The following is a 15,894-nucleotide window of genomic DNA, read 5'->3' on the forward strand; positions in this document are numbered from 1 at the left end:
TATCTACAGCTGTTACATCTTCTCGGACTGACCCCTTTATCATTAGGTAATGTCCTCCTTCACCTCAGTCTGTTTTGAATGAGGTTAGAGGAAGTTCAAATAGAGATTAAGGCATCTGAGGGCTGGAAAGAGCTTAATGGGTTTGATAAATGGGATATGACCAGTGTTCCTAAAGAATATTCCTACTATAGGGATTAAGTCAGATTTGGTGAAATGACATCAGGCACAGATTGACAAAGAAACTCTTCCATATAAGGAAAGAGAACTCTTGTTTGAAGGGGAGATAACTGGGGGAAAATTTCCAAAATGAACTGATTTTCAGTTTGCTCCTAAGCTGTCCTGTATAATATTCTACATGCTAGACACTGAGCTAGGTGTCACCAATTTTCAGAACAAAGCTGCAAGGTCAATGTTGTTTTCTTCACTTTACAACTCAGCATTTGTAAACCAGACTATGATGCCACTTACTGACTAGTTTGGGCAAAATTTTTGACCAGCCTAAGGCAGTTTTATTAAAGGATAATGCTACCTACCTCATCACTGTTCCAAAGATTAAATTATTGTAAATACACACACACAAGTATATAAACAAATAGAGTAACACTTAGCAACTTAACACATATTTCTGGTACTGCAGTGAGAGAAAACGAACAATGGCTAAGGTACAGCCATGTTGGCATAACTGAATTTAACTGTAGGCTTCCTTTTATCTGTACACAGCTTTGTTCTGAGCAATTGTCTTTGATACGCAGGCGTCTTCTCTTCCTTCATAGGTACTGGATGTAAGTAGAGAAGGCAAAGAAGAAGTCTTCTATGGGCCGACTCTGCCTTTTGCCTCCAATGGAATAGCAGCATGCTTCCTTCCAGCTCCGTACTTCACATGCCCTAATCTTCAAACTCTCCAAGTGCCTCATCACAGGATCGGCACCGTCTGAAAAGCCAGTGCTCCATTAGTAATCATTATGAAGAGGAGGGACATAAGCCTGACTGTCAGATACTGGGCATGAAGGACTCCGTGCTCAATGCTTCCTTGTTTCATTTTATAGGTCTTATATTCAGATAAACGTTAGCAAAAAAAGAAAAAGAATTTTCTAAAATACATAATCGATAATTCCTGTCACCCTTTGCAGTGTGTGTGACGTGTAACACAATAGTGTATGTATGACTTCTATTGTGGTGTGGCTTAGTGTCAACTTAATGGTCCATCACTGTTCTGTGGGTCTTCAGAGCCTTTTTCTACATTTTTTCTAATCTGTACTGTCTAGGACAACATGACAGCATCAGTAAGTCAGTTTACTTCCAAGTGAACATTATGCAGCTGCATTAGAAGAAACTCACCACGATGACATCATAAACTTTTAAATGCTGTCCTTTATTTAAGGTAATACAAATACTAGCAGTACACTGGAAGAGCAGTTGGAATATCCAGAGTTTCTGCCTTGGTCACTACTGTGATCTTGGGCCAGGGGCCTACCTTTACAGTGCTTCAGTTTTCCCACTTTCAAGGATAATTACTGATTCCCACATTAATTCAGAGGGATGTTGTGAGGATTAGGCAAATGCTTCGAAGTCCTTTGCCTAAGGAAAAAATGTTACTCAAATTCCAAGGTATTCTTCAAAATCTGCTAACTGAACAGGGAGTTATTTTTGAGGTTTAAAACTACTAGGTAGAAGTTCAAACACATGCTATGGGATGAGTGATTGTAAAAAGCATGTGTAAGAGATAATGCTAATTTGGAAAAAGGGACTTGATCCAAGCCAAAGATTCCTAACCTTGTACAAATCCTTCCCTCAAATAATAACTCAAACATCTCCTTTAAATTCATTTAGTAAAAAATGACATTTTATACTAGAAAAAATAAGTTGTACTAATTTTGGTATCATAAAGTGCTTTGACATAAATTTGAACCTGGAACCAGTAGTTCTCACAAAAGTTTTTCCACTTTGTTAAAGGTTATGTCAATCTTGAGACCTTCTGGGATTCTTCCCCACCACCAATACATATTTTATTACCACCACTTTTAATAATGCATAAGGATTATTTTTAGGCTAGGTTTGTGGATTTGCTTTGTCCACAACAGAAAATAAAACAATTCAATGATCACTTTGAACATTCAGCCAACAACTATAATTGGAGTTTTCCCCCTTTCCTAATCTTGTTGGGATCTAAGTCACCTTTATTAAGATTTTACTTTTTTCCTTGGCATGGTTTAATCATTCAGTAATCATTGATTTATAGGGAATTCTCATTTTATCCATGTAAATACTTTATTCTAAATACAGAATTCACTAATTTTATGTTATACCTAAAATGTTAACTTTTAAGTATATACATATAACTTTTGGTTATCCAGACTAAAGTGTGGGAGAGGAGAGAGACCAGGGGTGAAGAACACAAGTGAATTTAAAAAAAAAAAAAAAGATTTAGTTTAGACTAACAAAAAACCTTTAGGGTATTTTTACAGTTCTGAAAGTGACATTGGTAATTGCTATTTAGAAGGGTGACAGGGAATCTCTTCAAAAGGTATAAATCATCTAAATTAAATTTTAAAAATACCTTACCAAGTCAGAAAAATGGACTCCGCCATTTTAGAAATCTTTTCAACAAGGACCTATGCAAGAAATATTTCAGACTCGTTAATTCTTCGCCTTGATAATTTTTCCCTGTAGCAGTTTTACCTTATAAAACCACTAAAATCTATTTGTAACCCCAGACCCAATATTCAATGAATGAAAGGGAAAGCCTCTAAAAATAAGTTTGTTTGATGGTAACTGAAAGGCAGCCTGAGAGTACTCTTGTTTCTGTGTAGAATTCTAAGTATTCGTTTAAAACAAATCATTATACATTATCAAACCTCTCCTTGGTACACACAGTATTCACTAGTATTACAGAATTGAACTCAGAATTTTAAAAAACTTTACATAATTTTCAGAAACATACTTTATAGTAATAGCCAAAGAACAGCATTCAAAATACACTTGTCCCTTGGAAAAAGAACTCATAGATCACTTATATTTAGATCCTTTCCCTCAAATTATCAATAATAAAGTTAATAAGAAAAAACAATGCCTGGTCATATAAGTTCAATTCCATTGAAACTATTCAAATGTATACATTTCCATTTAAGTGTACTATTCTATAGTAATCCATTTTCTATTTTCAAAATTAAAGTCCATATTGTATTTAAATTCTTAATTTGAATTTCCATAGGAAAACCATGGAACTTCCAACCATTCAAACATTTCAGGATTTTACTTTAAAAAAGAAAAAGCAGTAGCACATAGATCCCAGCCGAGTGTTCTTACTGTGGGAAGAAAAGCCGGCAAAGACACAAATCTCCAAAATACTCTGTATGAACAATGCAATACAGTTCCTTAGATCCTTAATATCATGCCAGTTAGATTATAGGTATTTTTCAAACTTTTTGTATTTCTCTCATAGTTTAACCAGAAGTGCACTGTATCCCCTTCAGAGACTGCAACAGTTGAGAAACTGGTGTTTTGCTACAGAGTATAAAAGCAATAGTAATAAGATAGAAATTATTTCTCCTGCTAATATGGCTAATTTTTATTTTGGTTTTCAAACAGTCAATGTCATAAAAAGGGAAGTTGAATAATCACAGGTGCAGTGTTAAATATATTTTTATTATATATCCTTATTATATGCACAAAATAATTTATAAACATGTATAAAATAAGAATGCCCAGAATTTTTCTAAAAGTACAATTCATAAATGCAATAAATCAAGGAACTATTAACACACCAAAAAGTTTAATAAGCAGAAATTGGTCAATTCCAATCACATAGTACTGATTTGGGTAAGCTTACCAATATAGTTTATCACAGAATCAAAACCCAAGTGTCATCTTATTAAATATATGAGCGTATGCTACTTTGCTGGCTTCCCAAACCAACTGTTTTAGCCTAACAAAGCACATCATTGATATCGGTATACTCTACGAGGGGGAACCAAAAAGATCCGGAATTTATAAATTGTGTACATATTCTTACATTTTTAAACTTCAGTCACCTTCAACCTACTATTTGATGAAATACACCTATCGAGACGTTTATCCCACTGCTCAAAACAGTTTTTGAACTCATCGACTTTGATGTCTTTTAGTGTATCTCCCGTTTTTTGTTTCACTTCTTCCACACTGGCAAAACGTTTCCCTCTGAGGACTTTTTTCATAGGGGGAACCAAAAAAAAAGTCACTTGGGACAAAATTGGGTGAATAGGGCTGTTTAGCTGTTTTTGCTCAAAAACTGCTAAACGCTCAGTGAGGTATGGGGAGGTATGCTCATAAATCACCCATCATGAAATTGGCACGTGTTTGAAAGAGTCTTCAAAATAAATTCACTGAAGCCAAATACATCCTCTCACAACAACGCCAGCTGGCACACTGATACAGATGGGTTCCTAGAACACTCACCTAGCGGGGAAGCCTGTACTACAAGGGGCCTGCCCTCCAGAAGATAATTCCGTTTTTTTATGGGTCCCCCCTCATACACTTGTCTGACAAGGCAGTATTTTTAACCCTAGGAGGAATAGACAGGAGACCAGTTTTTGGAAAATGTAAGGTGTATGTAAAAAAGTCTACCAATCTACAAGCAGTGGCTTAGTACTGATAATACAGCTTTTACTAAGGTTCTATGATCTCTACCTTTTATCTTTGAAACACAAGCACCAAGTTAACATGTATATTCAGGGAAGGTAGGTTTCATACAGGCTTTTCCCAGCTGCAAATTTTTGCATCAAATATAATCTTAATGGGGACATAAAAGTAAAAACTGTCGAAGTCTCAAAGCAGCTTTATTTTGTGATAAAGCGTGAGAGAAGATAATAGTGATGAGGAACACATGCACATAGTCTCACAACACACAACTGTTTTTTACATAGATGCCCAGGTAGAAGAAGTTACACTTAAGAAGAAAAGAAAATATGCTAAGAATAGGTAGAGATATAAAAGTTTTAAACTATGAAACTGTTCTAATGCAAATGAACTCAATACTAAATTTTTTTTCTTTCAGAGACAATTCTCCATGTTTTTTGTTTTTCTCCCTCATGGAAACCTAATTCAATGTTCAATTAAAATTTAAATCATAACCAAATCTGAATGTCCAATAAAGCCGTTTCATCAGCCTGTTGTCCTTCAGTCATCTCTTTTACACTCCACCTGACAGCTTACAGAAATTATCAATACTTGGCTGGCACGCTCTCAGAGTATAAAGTGAAACGGCCTTCTGACAGTCTAAGACAGTCCAGTCTCAGTTTGATGTGAGTTTGGACAGGAAAGATGGCCAGATGGCAAAAAGTGTCCAGACTGAAGGGTTTGACTGTCAGGTTATTAACAATGGGAAGTAATTCAAAGGCCCTGAGCAGAAAAGTAAGAGAAAAGTATTTTAGGAACAAATGTCAGAACTGTGAGAAGGATTAACTGAAGAAAAGGAGACCAGAGATAAGAGATTATAGTGCTCAACAGAAAAATCAGTTTAGATGCATGAAATGAAAAAATAGCAAGAGTCCATACTGCTGGTCTACCAGAAGTAGGGACCGTGATGAATCTGAGATGACTCTGAAGTTTCACAGCTAAGTAACCTGGGAAAACAGTGTATTCCCTTGGTAGAGAATAGAGACAGAAGGTAGACTAGAAGAGAAGGTGCTAGTGTTATCCATCGACTACTGTGAGAATGCTGAGACAGAATAGGTGAAGGACCAGATCTTAATGCTGGGGATGGGAAAGAAGAATGGAAAGGTGCTCTCGAAGTACAGTGTAGGTAGGAAGGGGCAGTATCACGAAGGGCGGGCTGAGATGATGAAGGAAAATGCAGGTGTCACGCAGAGGCCAAAGAACATGAGAAATGAGAACATACTCTGTGATTTCACCAAAAGAGAGCGACTTATGAAACAAAAGGCAGAAGCAACAGCCTCAGAGACAATGGCATTTAGGAAAAGGGGATATTACGGAAGCTGACATAAGGTACTCTAGGTTTGGGAATGCAAAATGACAAGACTACAGTAATACATGAAGGGCCAGTAGAGATTTTCAAGGAAAGGAACTGAGTCATAATTTTTCTCTCCAGTTAAAGAAACTTAGCTTCTTTAAAATTTTCCCTATAAATAATAAAAAACCCATATGCCTGTATTGGTAGACTTTTTGTTGCAACTGCTTTTTTAAGTATAAACTTTAGTTATTCTCAGCACATACAGTTATATATCCTAACACATGATTCCGCAGCATTTTTTTTATCCCTTAAAAGTTTTATGTACTGTGGAGCAAGATTCTCAGATATCTTTATCAATCTCCCCCGGAAAACAGAAAAATACATAAACTATACATAATCCCTTTAAAAGCATTGCCTTAAACAGATAAAATAGTTTAATTAGTCACTATCATAATGACAAGAAATTCATTGCTATGAGGTCTATTAAGTAACTATAAAGAGACTTTCATTTCATTGAAGAAGAGTTCATTTGGGGGGAAAATAGACTTTGTATGTCATGAAAACAACAGATACTTCTTTAGATTTCAGATTACAACTAGGAGAGATCTACTAACTATATATTGCTGATTGCAATACATTGCATTTTTAAAGATACTTTTTGGGCCAGAAGGGGGTTGGAATGTCTTTTTGAAGGAATACAACTATGATAACCAGAGCCCCAAGGAGAAAGCAATGTATTACTTGAAAGACAGCAAACATGATGCATAAACAAACATTCAAAAGATGAAAGTAGGATCATTCTTCCAGGATACATTAGAAAAAGAGGAACAAAATCGAGATTATTTTACCTGAATATGTAAAAATACACTGAACCAGTGTATGAGTAATACAATAATTATTTCTATACATATCTAAACTGAATATAGCTCACCAAATATTTTCACATACATTATCCTATTGATTTTTATCAGGACACTGTAAAATAGAAGAAGAATGATTCTTATTTGCTCCATGAAGACAGTGAGGTTTAGTAAGGTTAAGTAATTTGCTCGAAGTCACAAAGCAGAGCTAGGTCTGAAGCCCAGATGGGTCCCAACACTAGGACTGGAGTGCCTTGTACCAGACAATGCTCACCACCCAAGGGGTCAAGGGCTCACCGGTGAACTGAGTCTGGACGAGACTGTTAGAGAGTTAAGAGACAACAGCTGCTTAAAGAAACTAAACTGGTTCCCTGTAAACCTGTAAGATGCAAGCTATAAGACACTCTAATTAATAAAGAGCAAGGAGATAAATCAGCCGACTTTTCAGACTTTTGTTTTTGTAATATTAAGATCTTCCAGAACATTACTATTTATCCCCTTCTTATAGACTCTTGCGTATCCTCCTCCTGATGTGTCTGTTAGTGACGACTCCAAAAGAAAGAGCAAACAGGCACAGACATCTGGCAACTGTGGGACTCTAAACCAGCACTGTTGGCTTAACTATTAAAAATATGTATATACACATTTATATAAACTGCATAATCATTTCAGCAGACTCGGTCTCATTTCACAGAGAGGTAAGCAGTCTTGGTAAAGGTTTTTTTTATAAACTTGCCTCACACATAATATAAAAAAATGGTAACAGTCCTGTCTCCTGACTCCTTCCCCTTTCAAAAAGACTTGAGAAGGTATCTTATTCAAACATAACTTGTAAAAACACAACAAACACAAACCACAAGACATAAGTCACTACAGTAAAAAGTCCATGGACCAATAAGTACAAGTTTGCTTAGTAATTATACACAGGTAACACTCCCAGTCAGAAAAAGTATCTTTAATTTAGTTGAACTAAAACCTCTTCAAATAGGATGTGGCTTTACCAAGTTCCAAAGACCCTATAACATACTTACGTAACCTTTATTTACTTATTTACATACTAAGTATACGCACAGGTATGTAAGAAAAAAAATCCTAGAAAATATTTCTAACAGAACAATATGCAAGTAATTAAAAGGAGTCAGAACGATGTGCAGTAGCCAGTTATAATGAGTAGAAAGATGAATCACAAAGCATGCCAGGTGCTATCGTTTTCCAGTCGCTGTATCTCATCTTGCCCCGCTTGTCCTAGGTGAGATAAAAGTTTGCTATAGGCTTTCCTGTTCGAGAAACAAAGAAAATGAGGACAATATATTTATTGCCTTTTCCAATATTTTTCATTTACATATTTACAAACTGAACCTGCTTGAACGTCTGTTGGTACACTCACACGATGTGATTAAAGTACTCTGATTCTTTAACAAACTTGGGGACATACGAATCTAGGATGAGTGCCGAGCCCTTTAAAACAATCTCTTTAGGAACTACAGCCTTATCTCCACAATGTTGCATTACACTCAATAGTTAGTTCAAGCACTATCCTCAGTAGAGCTGTAAACCTATTTAAAAAAAAATCCTATTTACCTTTTACCAAAAACTTTATTATCTAATTGGGTCACTCAGCCTATTAACTGGATACACATGATATACTTTATTTAGTAAATCAATCCTTCAAAGGACTGATTTGCCACCATAAATTTTACACAAAAACAAGACACAGGAGACTCTACAGTCTCCTTCCCAATGAGGAACACAATGTGTTTACAGCGACAGCAGCACTGGTGAAACAGAGCTTTCTAAGGTGGTCCCTTTGAAAAGACCCATGTGTGAACGGTTTGCCGGTCACAGTACTGTGCCATCTTTCCATTCTATGCACACCCAATTCTGGGGAATGGAAAAGTAAGCCATTTGTAGCAAGTGAATCTAGATTTTTAATTATGTCCAAAAGAATCAAACATACCTCAAAGCGATATTTCTGCCAAGGCCCCATTTCTGTTCTGCATCTTTCAGGGCCTGAGTGAGGGTAGGAACCAAGTGAAGGACAACCTGCTGGTCCAGCACTGCTACTGTTTCTAAAATGCTGTAGGTCTGACTGTCGTATTGCATGCCATAATTCTGGATAAAATCCCTGGAGGTAAATCAAGTTACAAAGAATTACTTCTGGGGCAATTCCTGGGGCGGTATCTACGCAGCAATCACCTATAACCTGAACACAGGGAAAATCATCCTACGCAAGATTACCTTAAGTGTCTAGAGTTAAGAATAAGATGATAACACTTAAAAATGAAGGGCAGACACGGCTTACTTCGGAGTAAGCTATGAAGGAAGGGGTGGCACTGAGAGGAGGAGGGAAGAGCTGGAATCCCAGAAGGGGGAATGAGGGAATCCGAGCCCAGGGGCTTTTTTGCTGCAGCCTGTGTGTTGAATTCTGGGTGCTAAGGGTGTGAAAGAAAGAAAAAAATAAGTCTGCCTTCCTAGATTTTTTTTAGTACTTCCTATCTCTAGATAAATGAAACAATACTTTTATGAGAAAAGCAAGTTATTAATAATATATTTTATATTTGGAGCTGAACAAGAGGCTGTAGACCCATAGGAGACCTTTATAAACAAGAATTACATATTTTAACTCTGAAATTTCCCCTCTCACACCCAACAAAATAAAAACCACCTTAATAATTTGTACATAACAAACATGCATCATTTATTCACAGAAATCCTTCCTCCCCCTTAAGGTTTTACAGTTTTCGCAAATCCACTTATTTTAGTGCTCCCAATGTAAACAAACTGTAAACACCTGACAAGGGCCAACTACGTGATGAGAATGAACACTGAGAAATCAAAGATCCAACATCGAAGAAGAAAATGACCCCAAATTACTTATTATGATAGTGCTAGGATAGAGATATGTATAATAAAGGTAAACTGGCAGAAACTAGGAAAAAGAAATACTTTAAAATACTGCCCTGACAGAAAGCACAAAAGCAGCAAGGCAGGAAAAACGGTTCCTTACGCGGCATCGTTATTCTTGTGAACAAGCATCAGATCGACTCCTACACAGCCTGTGCTTCACAAATGAAGCGCAGCTGGGCTTTCTGGGGCAACAGTATCTCAAGCAAGTACGCACCCGTGACGTGTGCTTCTATGCCGTGTACTCCTACGCTGTGTCCTGAGTAACCGCTCGGCCGCGCGAAGGCCTGGCAGCCCCCCACCATGATCCACGTTCCCACCTCTTAAATACGTGTGAGAATCTCCCCGACTAGGAGCACAGGTAATTTTAAGTCAGCTCACTTCTCTTGCTCCCTGGCACGTTTATTTATTTATTTTTTAATAAAATAACACAATGTAACAAAACTACTGCCAAAAATACAGTAATTGAAATACTATAAACAAGTAGTAACACATTATGTTTTGGTTAATTAGTTATTTAAAAAAACATGTTGGCTGTCAAATGGCTGGCAATAGTCCCCTTGCCAGTTGGCATGATTTCCAGTTACCTAAACACAGAAGTCAGCTGGGCGGCAGGTTCCTCTTCTGACCCCACTTGGCAGGCTTTTACCATGTACTGCAAGTTTTCTGTGGCTAGCCTTTTAACTAGGAGGAAAAATTACAGCATTATACACTGTGTCTGAATTGACCATCTGGATCCTCATTTTTATAAACACTCTTGACTTAGGAAAATATGTTGTTTTCTTAAAGTATATATATGCTTTCCTTTTATTTCTCAAAATGAAATAGTTATGAGTTTTTATTTTCTCCCAGTGCATATCTCCCAATCTATCTCCCTCTCATTTTAAGAAAATACAAAAAGCTGAAGAGTCTACTTTTTACAACTTTATACCTGAAAAAATACATGTGAAGATATGTCTTTCTCTTCGAAAACAGCCCATATTCAAAAAACACTGTACCATCCTATTCTGTAGGCAGTCACATACTCACAAAAGACAGCCTTCAATAACTCAGCTAGTTTACAGACAAGCAGATTAATTTTTTAAATTCATAACCATATTTCTCCCACTAACAAATATACACATAGCAAACTAGAATCTGAAAATTTACCTTCTTTAAAATTAGTCAAAGATACACACATATAAAATCAACCATTTTTGATGGTGTCTTCCTATTAAACAGCAAAGTAACAAAAAGAACATTTGTATTCTTTACCGAATCCTTTACATTTGTGCACTGTATATAATTAAAAAAAAATAAAAAACACTGTAGAAAATCCAACATGTTCCAAATGCTACTAAATTTTTTGTGTCATTTTAGGCCCATTAAGTTTAAGTAGCTGGGGGGGAGGAGAGCTTTTTTTTTTTTAAAGAATAAAAAAAAATTCAGAAAGTGTAACCCATTTTAGAGGGAGCAGAAAACATGATGCACACAAACTTAAATATTTAGAAACAATGTTTTCCTTGGCATAAGATAGTGGATAAAGAAGATACAGTATACTTGTCTTCATTGAGAAAATAACTTCTCACCCTGGCTGGTGTAGCTCAGTGGATTGAGCATGGGCCTGCGAACCAAAGGGTCGCTGGTTCGATTCCCAGTCAGGGCACGTGCCTGGGTTGCAGACCAGGTCCCCAGCAGGGGGCATGTGAGAGGCAACCATACATTGATGTTTCTCTCCCTCTCTCTCTTCCCTTCCCCTCTCTCTAAAAATAAAGTCTTAAAAAAATAACTTCTCATATTGATTCTAGAATATTGATTCAGTGATATCAGTGATATCTAGAATATTGATTCTATTCTAGAATCAGTGATATTGATTCTAGAATATTGATTCTAGAATCAATATCACTGGTTTTCTTTCTTTTAAAGATTTTATTTTACTTATTTTTATAGAGAGGGAAGGGGTGGGAGAATGAGAGGGAAAGGAATACCAATGTGTGAGAGAAACACTGATCAGCTGCCTCTCACAGTGCCTCCAACTGGGAACCTGGCCCTCAACCCAGGCAAGTGCCCTGACTGGGAATTGAACTGGTGACCTTTTGGTTTGTGGGATGACTGATGGCCAACATTAAACCACACCAGTCAGTGATCACTGCTTCTTTTATTTAAAAGATGTTTTCTTGAAAAATTCCAGGTTTTCTTCAGGAAAGTATCAGAACATAAAGAAATAGTTTTCACAGCATATTAATAATAAGCTTTGTTTTTTAAACAACAGCTTTATTTAGATATAATTCATGTATCATAAAACCAGACTTTTATAAATTTACAATTGGTTTTTTATTTATTAAATTTTTTATGTATTAATTCTAGAGAGAGGAAGGAAGACAGAAACACCTATCTGTTATTCCACTTATTAATGTGCTCATTGGTGGATTCTTGTATGTGCTCTGACTAGGATCGAATCTGCAATTTAGCCTATCAGGATGACACTCTAACCAACTGAGCTAACCGGCCAGAGCAATTAATTGATTTTTAGTGTATTCACAGAGTTATGAAGCCATCACCCATTTAGTTCAGAACAATTTTATTACGGCCCCAAAAAGTTTACATCTACTAAGCAGTCATTTCTTTCTCTCTCCCTCCTAGCCCAGGGCAATCTCTAATCTACGTTCTGCCCCTGACTCTTCTGGAAATTTTGTATACATAGAATCATACAACATGTGGTCTTCTGTGACTCTCTCCTTTTTTACTTAGCATACTGTTTAAGGCTCATTCACACTGTAAAATGTATCAGTATGTACTCCCTTTCTTTTGGCAGCCAAATGATATTCCATAGTATGGATACACCCCATACTGTTTACCCATTGATTAGTTGATGGACAATTGGGTTGTTTCCATTTAGCTATTATGAGTAATGCTGCTACAAATATTAATGCATAGGGTTTTATTTAAAAATATTGCAATCTTTATTTTTTAATTGAATTGAGTTTTTAAAACACTATTTTTTAGATTTTTCAACAGCTTTATTGCCATATATTTCTCATACCATACAATCCACCCATTTAACATCTGCAATCCAAAGGTTTTTCATATATTCACAAAGCTAGACAACTATTCTCACAGTCAATTTCAGAATATTTTCTTTACCTTGGAACTCCCCACTCCCCACCCTGCCACCTGAGCCCTTTCGCTATCACTCCCTATCCTCTGATACCCTCTGAGCAACCAGTAATCCACCTTCTGTCTCTACAGACTTACTAATCTGGGTATTTCATGTAAGTGAAACCATATAATATGTGGTCTTTTCTAACTAGATTCTTTCACTTAGAATAATGTTTTCAAGGTTCATTCACGTTGTGGCATGTGCCAGTGCTTCACTCTTTTATGGCCAAATGCTCTAGTGGGTGAATATATTACATTTAAAAAATCTACCCATCAGGTGATGGGCAACCTACATTTCAGTTATAATAAACAACACTGCTGTAGGCATTAATGTACAAATTTCTGTGTGGACATATATTTTTATTAATTATGGGTGTACACATAAAAGTAGCATTACTAGGTCACATGATAATTCTATGTTTAACTGACAAACTACCAGCCTGTTTCCCCAAGTGGTTCCATCGTTTTACATTCCCAACAGAAGTAAATAAAGGTTCTAAGTAATTTCTCTACTTTCAAACCTTGTTTTTATCTGACTTTTTCACTATATTCAACCTAGTGAATATAAATGTTATCTCATTGTGTTTTTGATAGCATTTCCCTGATGAATGATGATGTTGAGCACCTTTTCAGGTGCGTATTGGCCATTTGTTTATGTTCTTTGGAGAAATATCTATTCAAATCCTTTGCCTATTTTTAATTATTCCTTTTGATTATTTAATTGTAACAGTTCTTTACATATTATAAAAATAAGTTCCTTATATAAATGGCTTGCAAATATATTCTCCCAATCTGTTGGCTGTCTCTTCACTTTCTCGATAGTGTCCTTTGAAGCACGGAAGTTCTTCACTTAACTAAATCCAATTTACCTCTTTTGTGGTTCATGCTTTTAGTGTCACATCTAAAAATTCATCACCAAATCCAAGATCATGGAGACTTCCTCCAAAGCTTTCCTCTAAGAGTTTTATGAGTTTAGCTCTGATTTAGGCCCATGACCCATTTTGAGTTAATTTTCCTATATGGTATGAATTAAAGGACCAAGTTCATTCTTTAGTCTGTGGCTAATTACCTGACCTAGCACAATTTGTTTAAAAGGCTATTTTCTCCTTATTAAGTCATCTTGGCACCTTAGTCCAAAACCAAACCAAACCAAACCAAAACCAGACACGTGGGGTTATTTCTGGACTCTCATTTCTACTCCACTGGTCTACCTTTATGCCAGTACCACATGTCATGATTGCTGTTGATTTGTACTAAGTCATGAAACTGCAAAGTGCAAGTCTTCCAACTTTCTTCTTTTTCACAATTGTTTTGTCTATTCTGGGTCTTCCACCATTACATATTTTATAGATGCAGCTCATCGGTTTCTATGAAGAAGTCTGTTCGGATTCTGGTAGGAGATGCGCTGAATTTGCAGATTGATTTGGGGAAATAATCTGAACAAACAGAACAACTCTTCCTAGATGCATCAGAGAAATAAGGCCATAGGGCAAACTGCTGCCCCCAAAACTGAACATAGAAGAATGTGTCTAATTCAGTTTAAATATTTCTACCAGAATGAGCTCCAGCAGCAGGTTTCTGGTCCTTGTAAGCTGTGATTCTCTTTATTTCCCTCTTTCTTCAGTTTTAATTGACCTAACAGCTTTGGTTCAAAATAATAATCACAACAAGTATTCGGTGGTCATACCTTCTGGTTATGTGGAACAAATGACAGGGATATTATTTACACTGGACAGGAGAGAGGGGTTGGGGACACCAAGGTAGGGGGCACTCATACTACCATGAAGGAAAACAGTGTCATTTGAAAGTGGACTTGGACCAGTCTAGATATACTACAAATTCTGGGGAAACCATTAAAAATAAAAATTTTTAAAGGAGTATATTTGGTGTGCTAAGAGAGAAGAGAAAATACAATCATTTAAAGTGCTCAATTAAAACCATCAGAGAAGACAGAAAAGGAGCAGAATATTAAAAAGAATAACAGCAATGAATAGTACATATATGGTAGGTATTAATCCAACTATATCAATAATCACTTTAAATGTGAATGGTCCAAATTAAATGAAAGACTGACAATAAACAAAAAAAGAAGGCCCAACTGTATGTTGTCTGCAACTGTGGCTACTTTAAATATAAAGACATAGGTAGATTAAAAGGTAGGAGAAATATATGCAGTGCTAACACAATGAAAAACAGAACTGCAATAGATGTATTATTTCAGACAAAGGAGGCTTCAGAACAAGTAGCATTATCAGAAAAAGAGGTATGTTACATAACAACAAACTGGGAACAGGAGAGAACTGCTTCAATCTGAGGAAGGACACCTACAAATATCCTACAGCTGACCTCATAGTTAACAGTGAGAGGTGAGATGCGTTCCCACTAAGATTAGGAATAAGACAAGGATGTCCACTCTTGCCACTTCCATCAACAATGTCTCAGAAGTTCTAGTCGGGGCGAGAAAAAGAAATAAAAGGCATCTAGATTAAAAAGGAAAAAGGGAAAATGCCCCTACCTGCACATGGTATGATCTGTATATATAAAATCCTAAGCACTCCACTAAAAACCTATTGGAATTAATAAACTAGTTCAGCAAAGTTGCAGGACACAAAATCAAAATACAGAAGTGTATTTTTATGTACTTTCAAAGAACAATCTAAAAATAAAATTAAGAAAATTATTCCAATAAAATAGCCTCAGAAAGAACAAGAAATAAATTTAACAAAAGAGAAACACAAACTTATACTCTGAAACTACCATTTTTCAAAGAAATTAGAGACTACCTAAAGAAAAAGATGCCGTCTTCATGGATTAAAAGAGCTGGTGCTGTTGTGGTGGTGGTGCTCCCCACACTGACCTACAAAGTAAGTGCAGCTCCCCCCAGAACCCCAGCGGACTTCTTTGTAGAAACTGACAGCTGATTCTATGATCCGTATGTAACTGCAAAGGACCCAGAATAGCCAAAACAATCTTGAAGAAGAAGAAAGCTGGAAGACTCAACTTTCCAATTTCAAAACTTAGTACAACCAACAGTGCTCATACAGT

The 15,894-nt window shown here is 36.3% G+C and overlaps 2 protein-coding genes across 7 annotated transcripts in view; one reads left to right on the forward strand and one right to left on the reverse strand.

Moving 5' to 3' along the window:
* KLHL32 (kelch like family member 32) overlaps positions 1 to 3,381 on the forward strand; it is a 188,993-nt gene extending 185,612 nt beyond the window's left edge. For 3 of the 4 annotated variants that reach the window (XM_036024502.1, XM_036024504.1, XM_036024503.1), the window contains one exon: positions 774 to 2,403. In XM_036024502.1, the coding sequence (XP_035880395.1) occupies positions 774 to 935 (162 nt within the window). In that variant the 3' untranslated portion in view covers positions 936 to 2,403. Of the gene's footprint in view, positions 1 to 773 lie in introns of all 4 variants that reach the window. The other variant, XM_028509523.2, reaches the window with a different exon arrangement.
* Positions 3,382 to 4,508: 1,127 nt separating this feature from the next.
* Positions 4,509 to 15,894, reverse strand: part of MMS22L (MMS22 like, DNA repair protein) — a 120,560-nt gene continuing 109,174 nt past the window's right edge. For all 3 annotated transcript variants that reach the window (XM_028510228.2, XM_036024499.1, XM_036024500.1), the window contains 3 exons: positions 10,299 to 10,395; positions 8,765 to 8,932; positions 4,509 to 8,084 (listed from right to left, as the gene is read on the reverse strand). In XM_028510228.2, the coding sequence (XP_028366029.1) occupies positions 7,991 to 8,084; positions 8,765 to 8,932; positions 10,299 to 10,395 (359 nt within the window). In that variant the 3' untranslated portion in view covers positions 4,509 to 7,990. The remainder of the gene's footprint in view (positions 8,085 to 8,764; positions 8,933 to 10,298; positions 10,396 to 15,894) is intronic.

This window comes from Phyllostomus discolor, chromosome 4 (assembly GCF_004126475.2).
Source record: "Phyllostomus discolor isolate MPI-MPIP mPhyDis1 chromosome 4, mPhyDis1.pri.v3, whole genome shotgun sequence".
NCBI lineage: Eukaryota > Metazoa > Chordata > Mammalia > Chiroptera > Phyllostomidae > Phyllostomus > Phyllostomus discolor.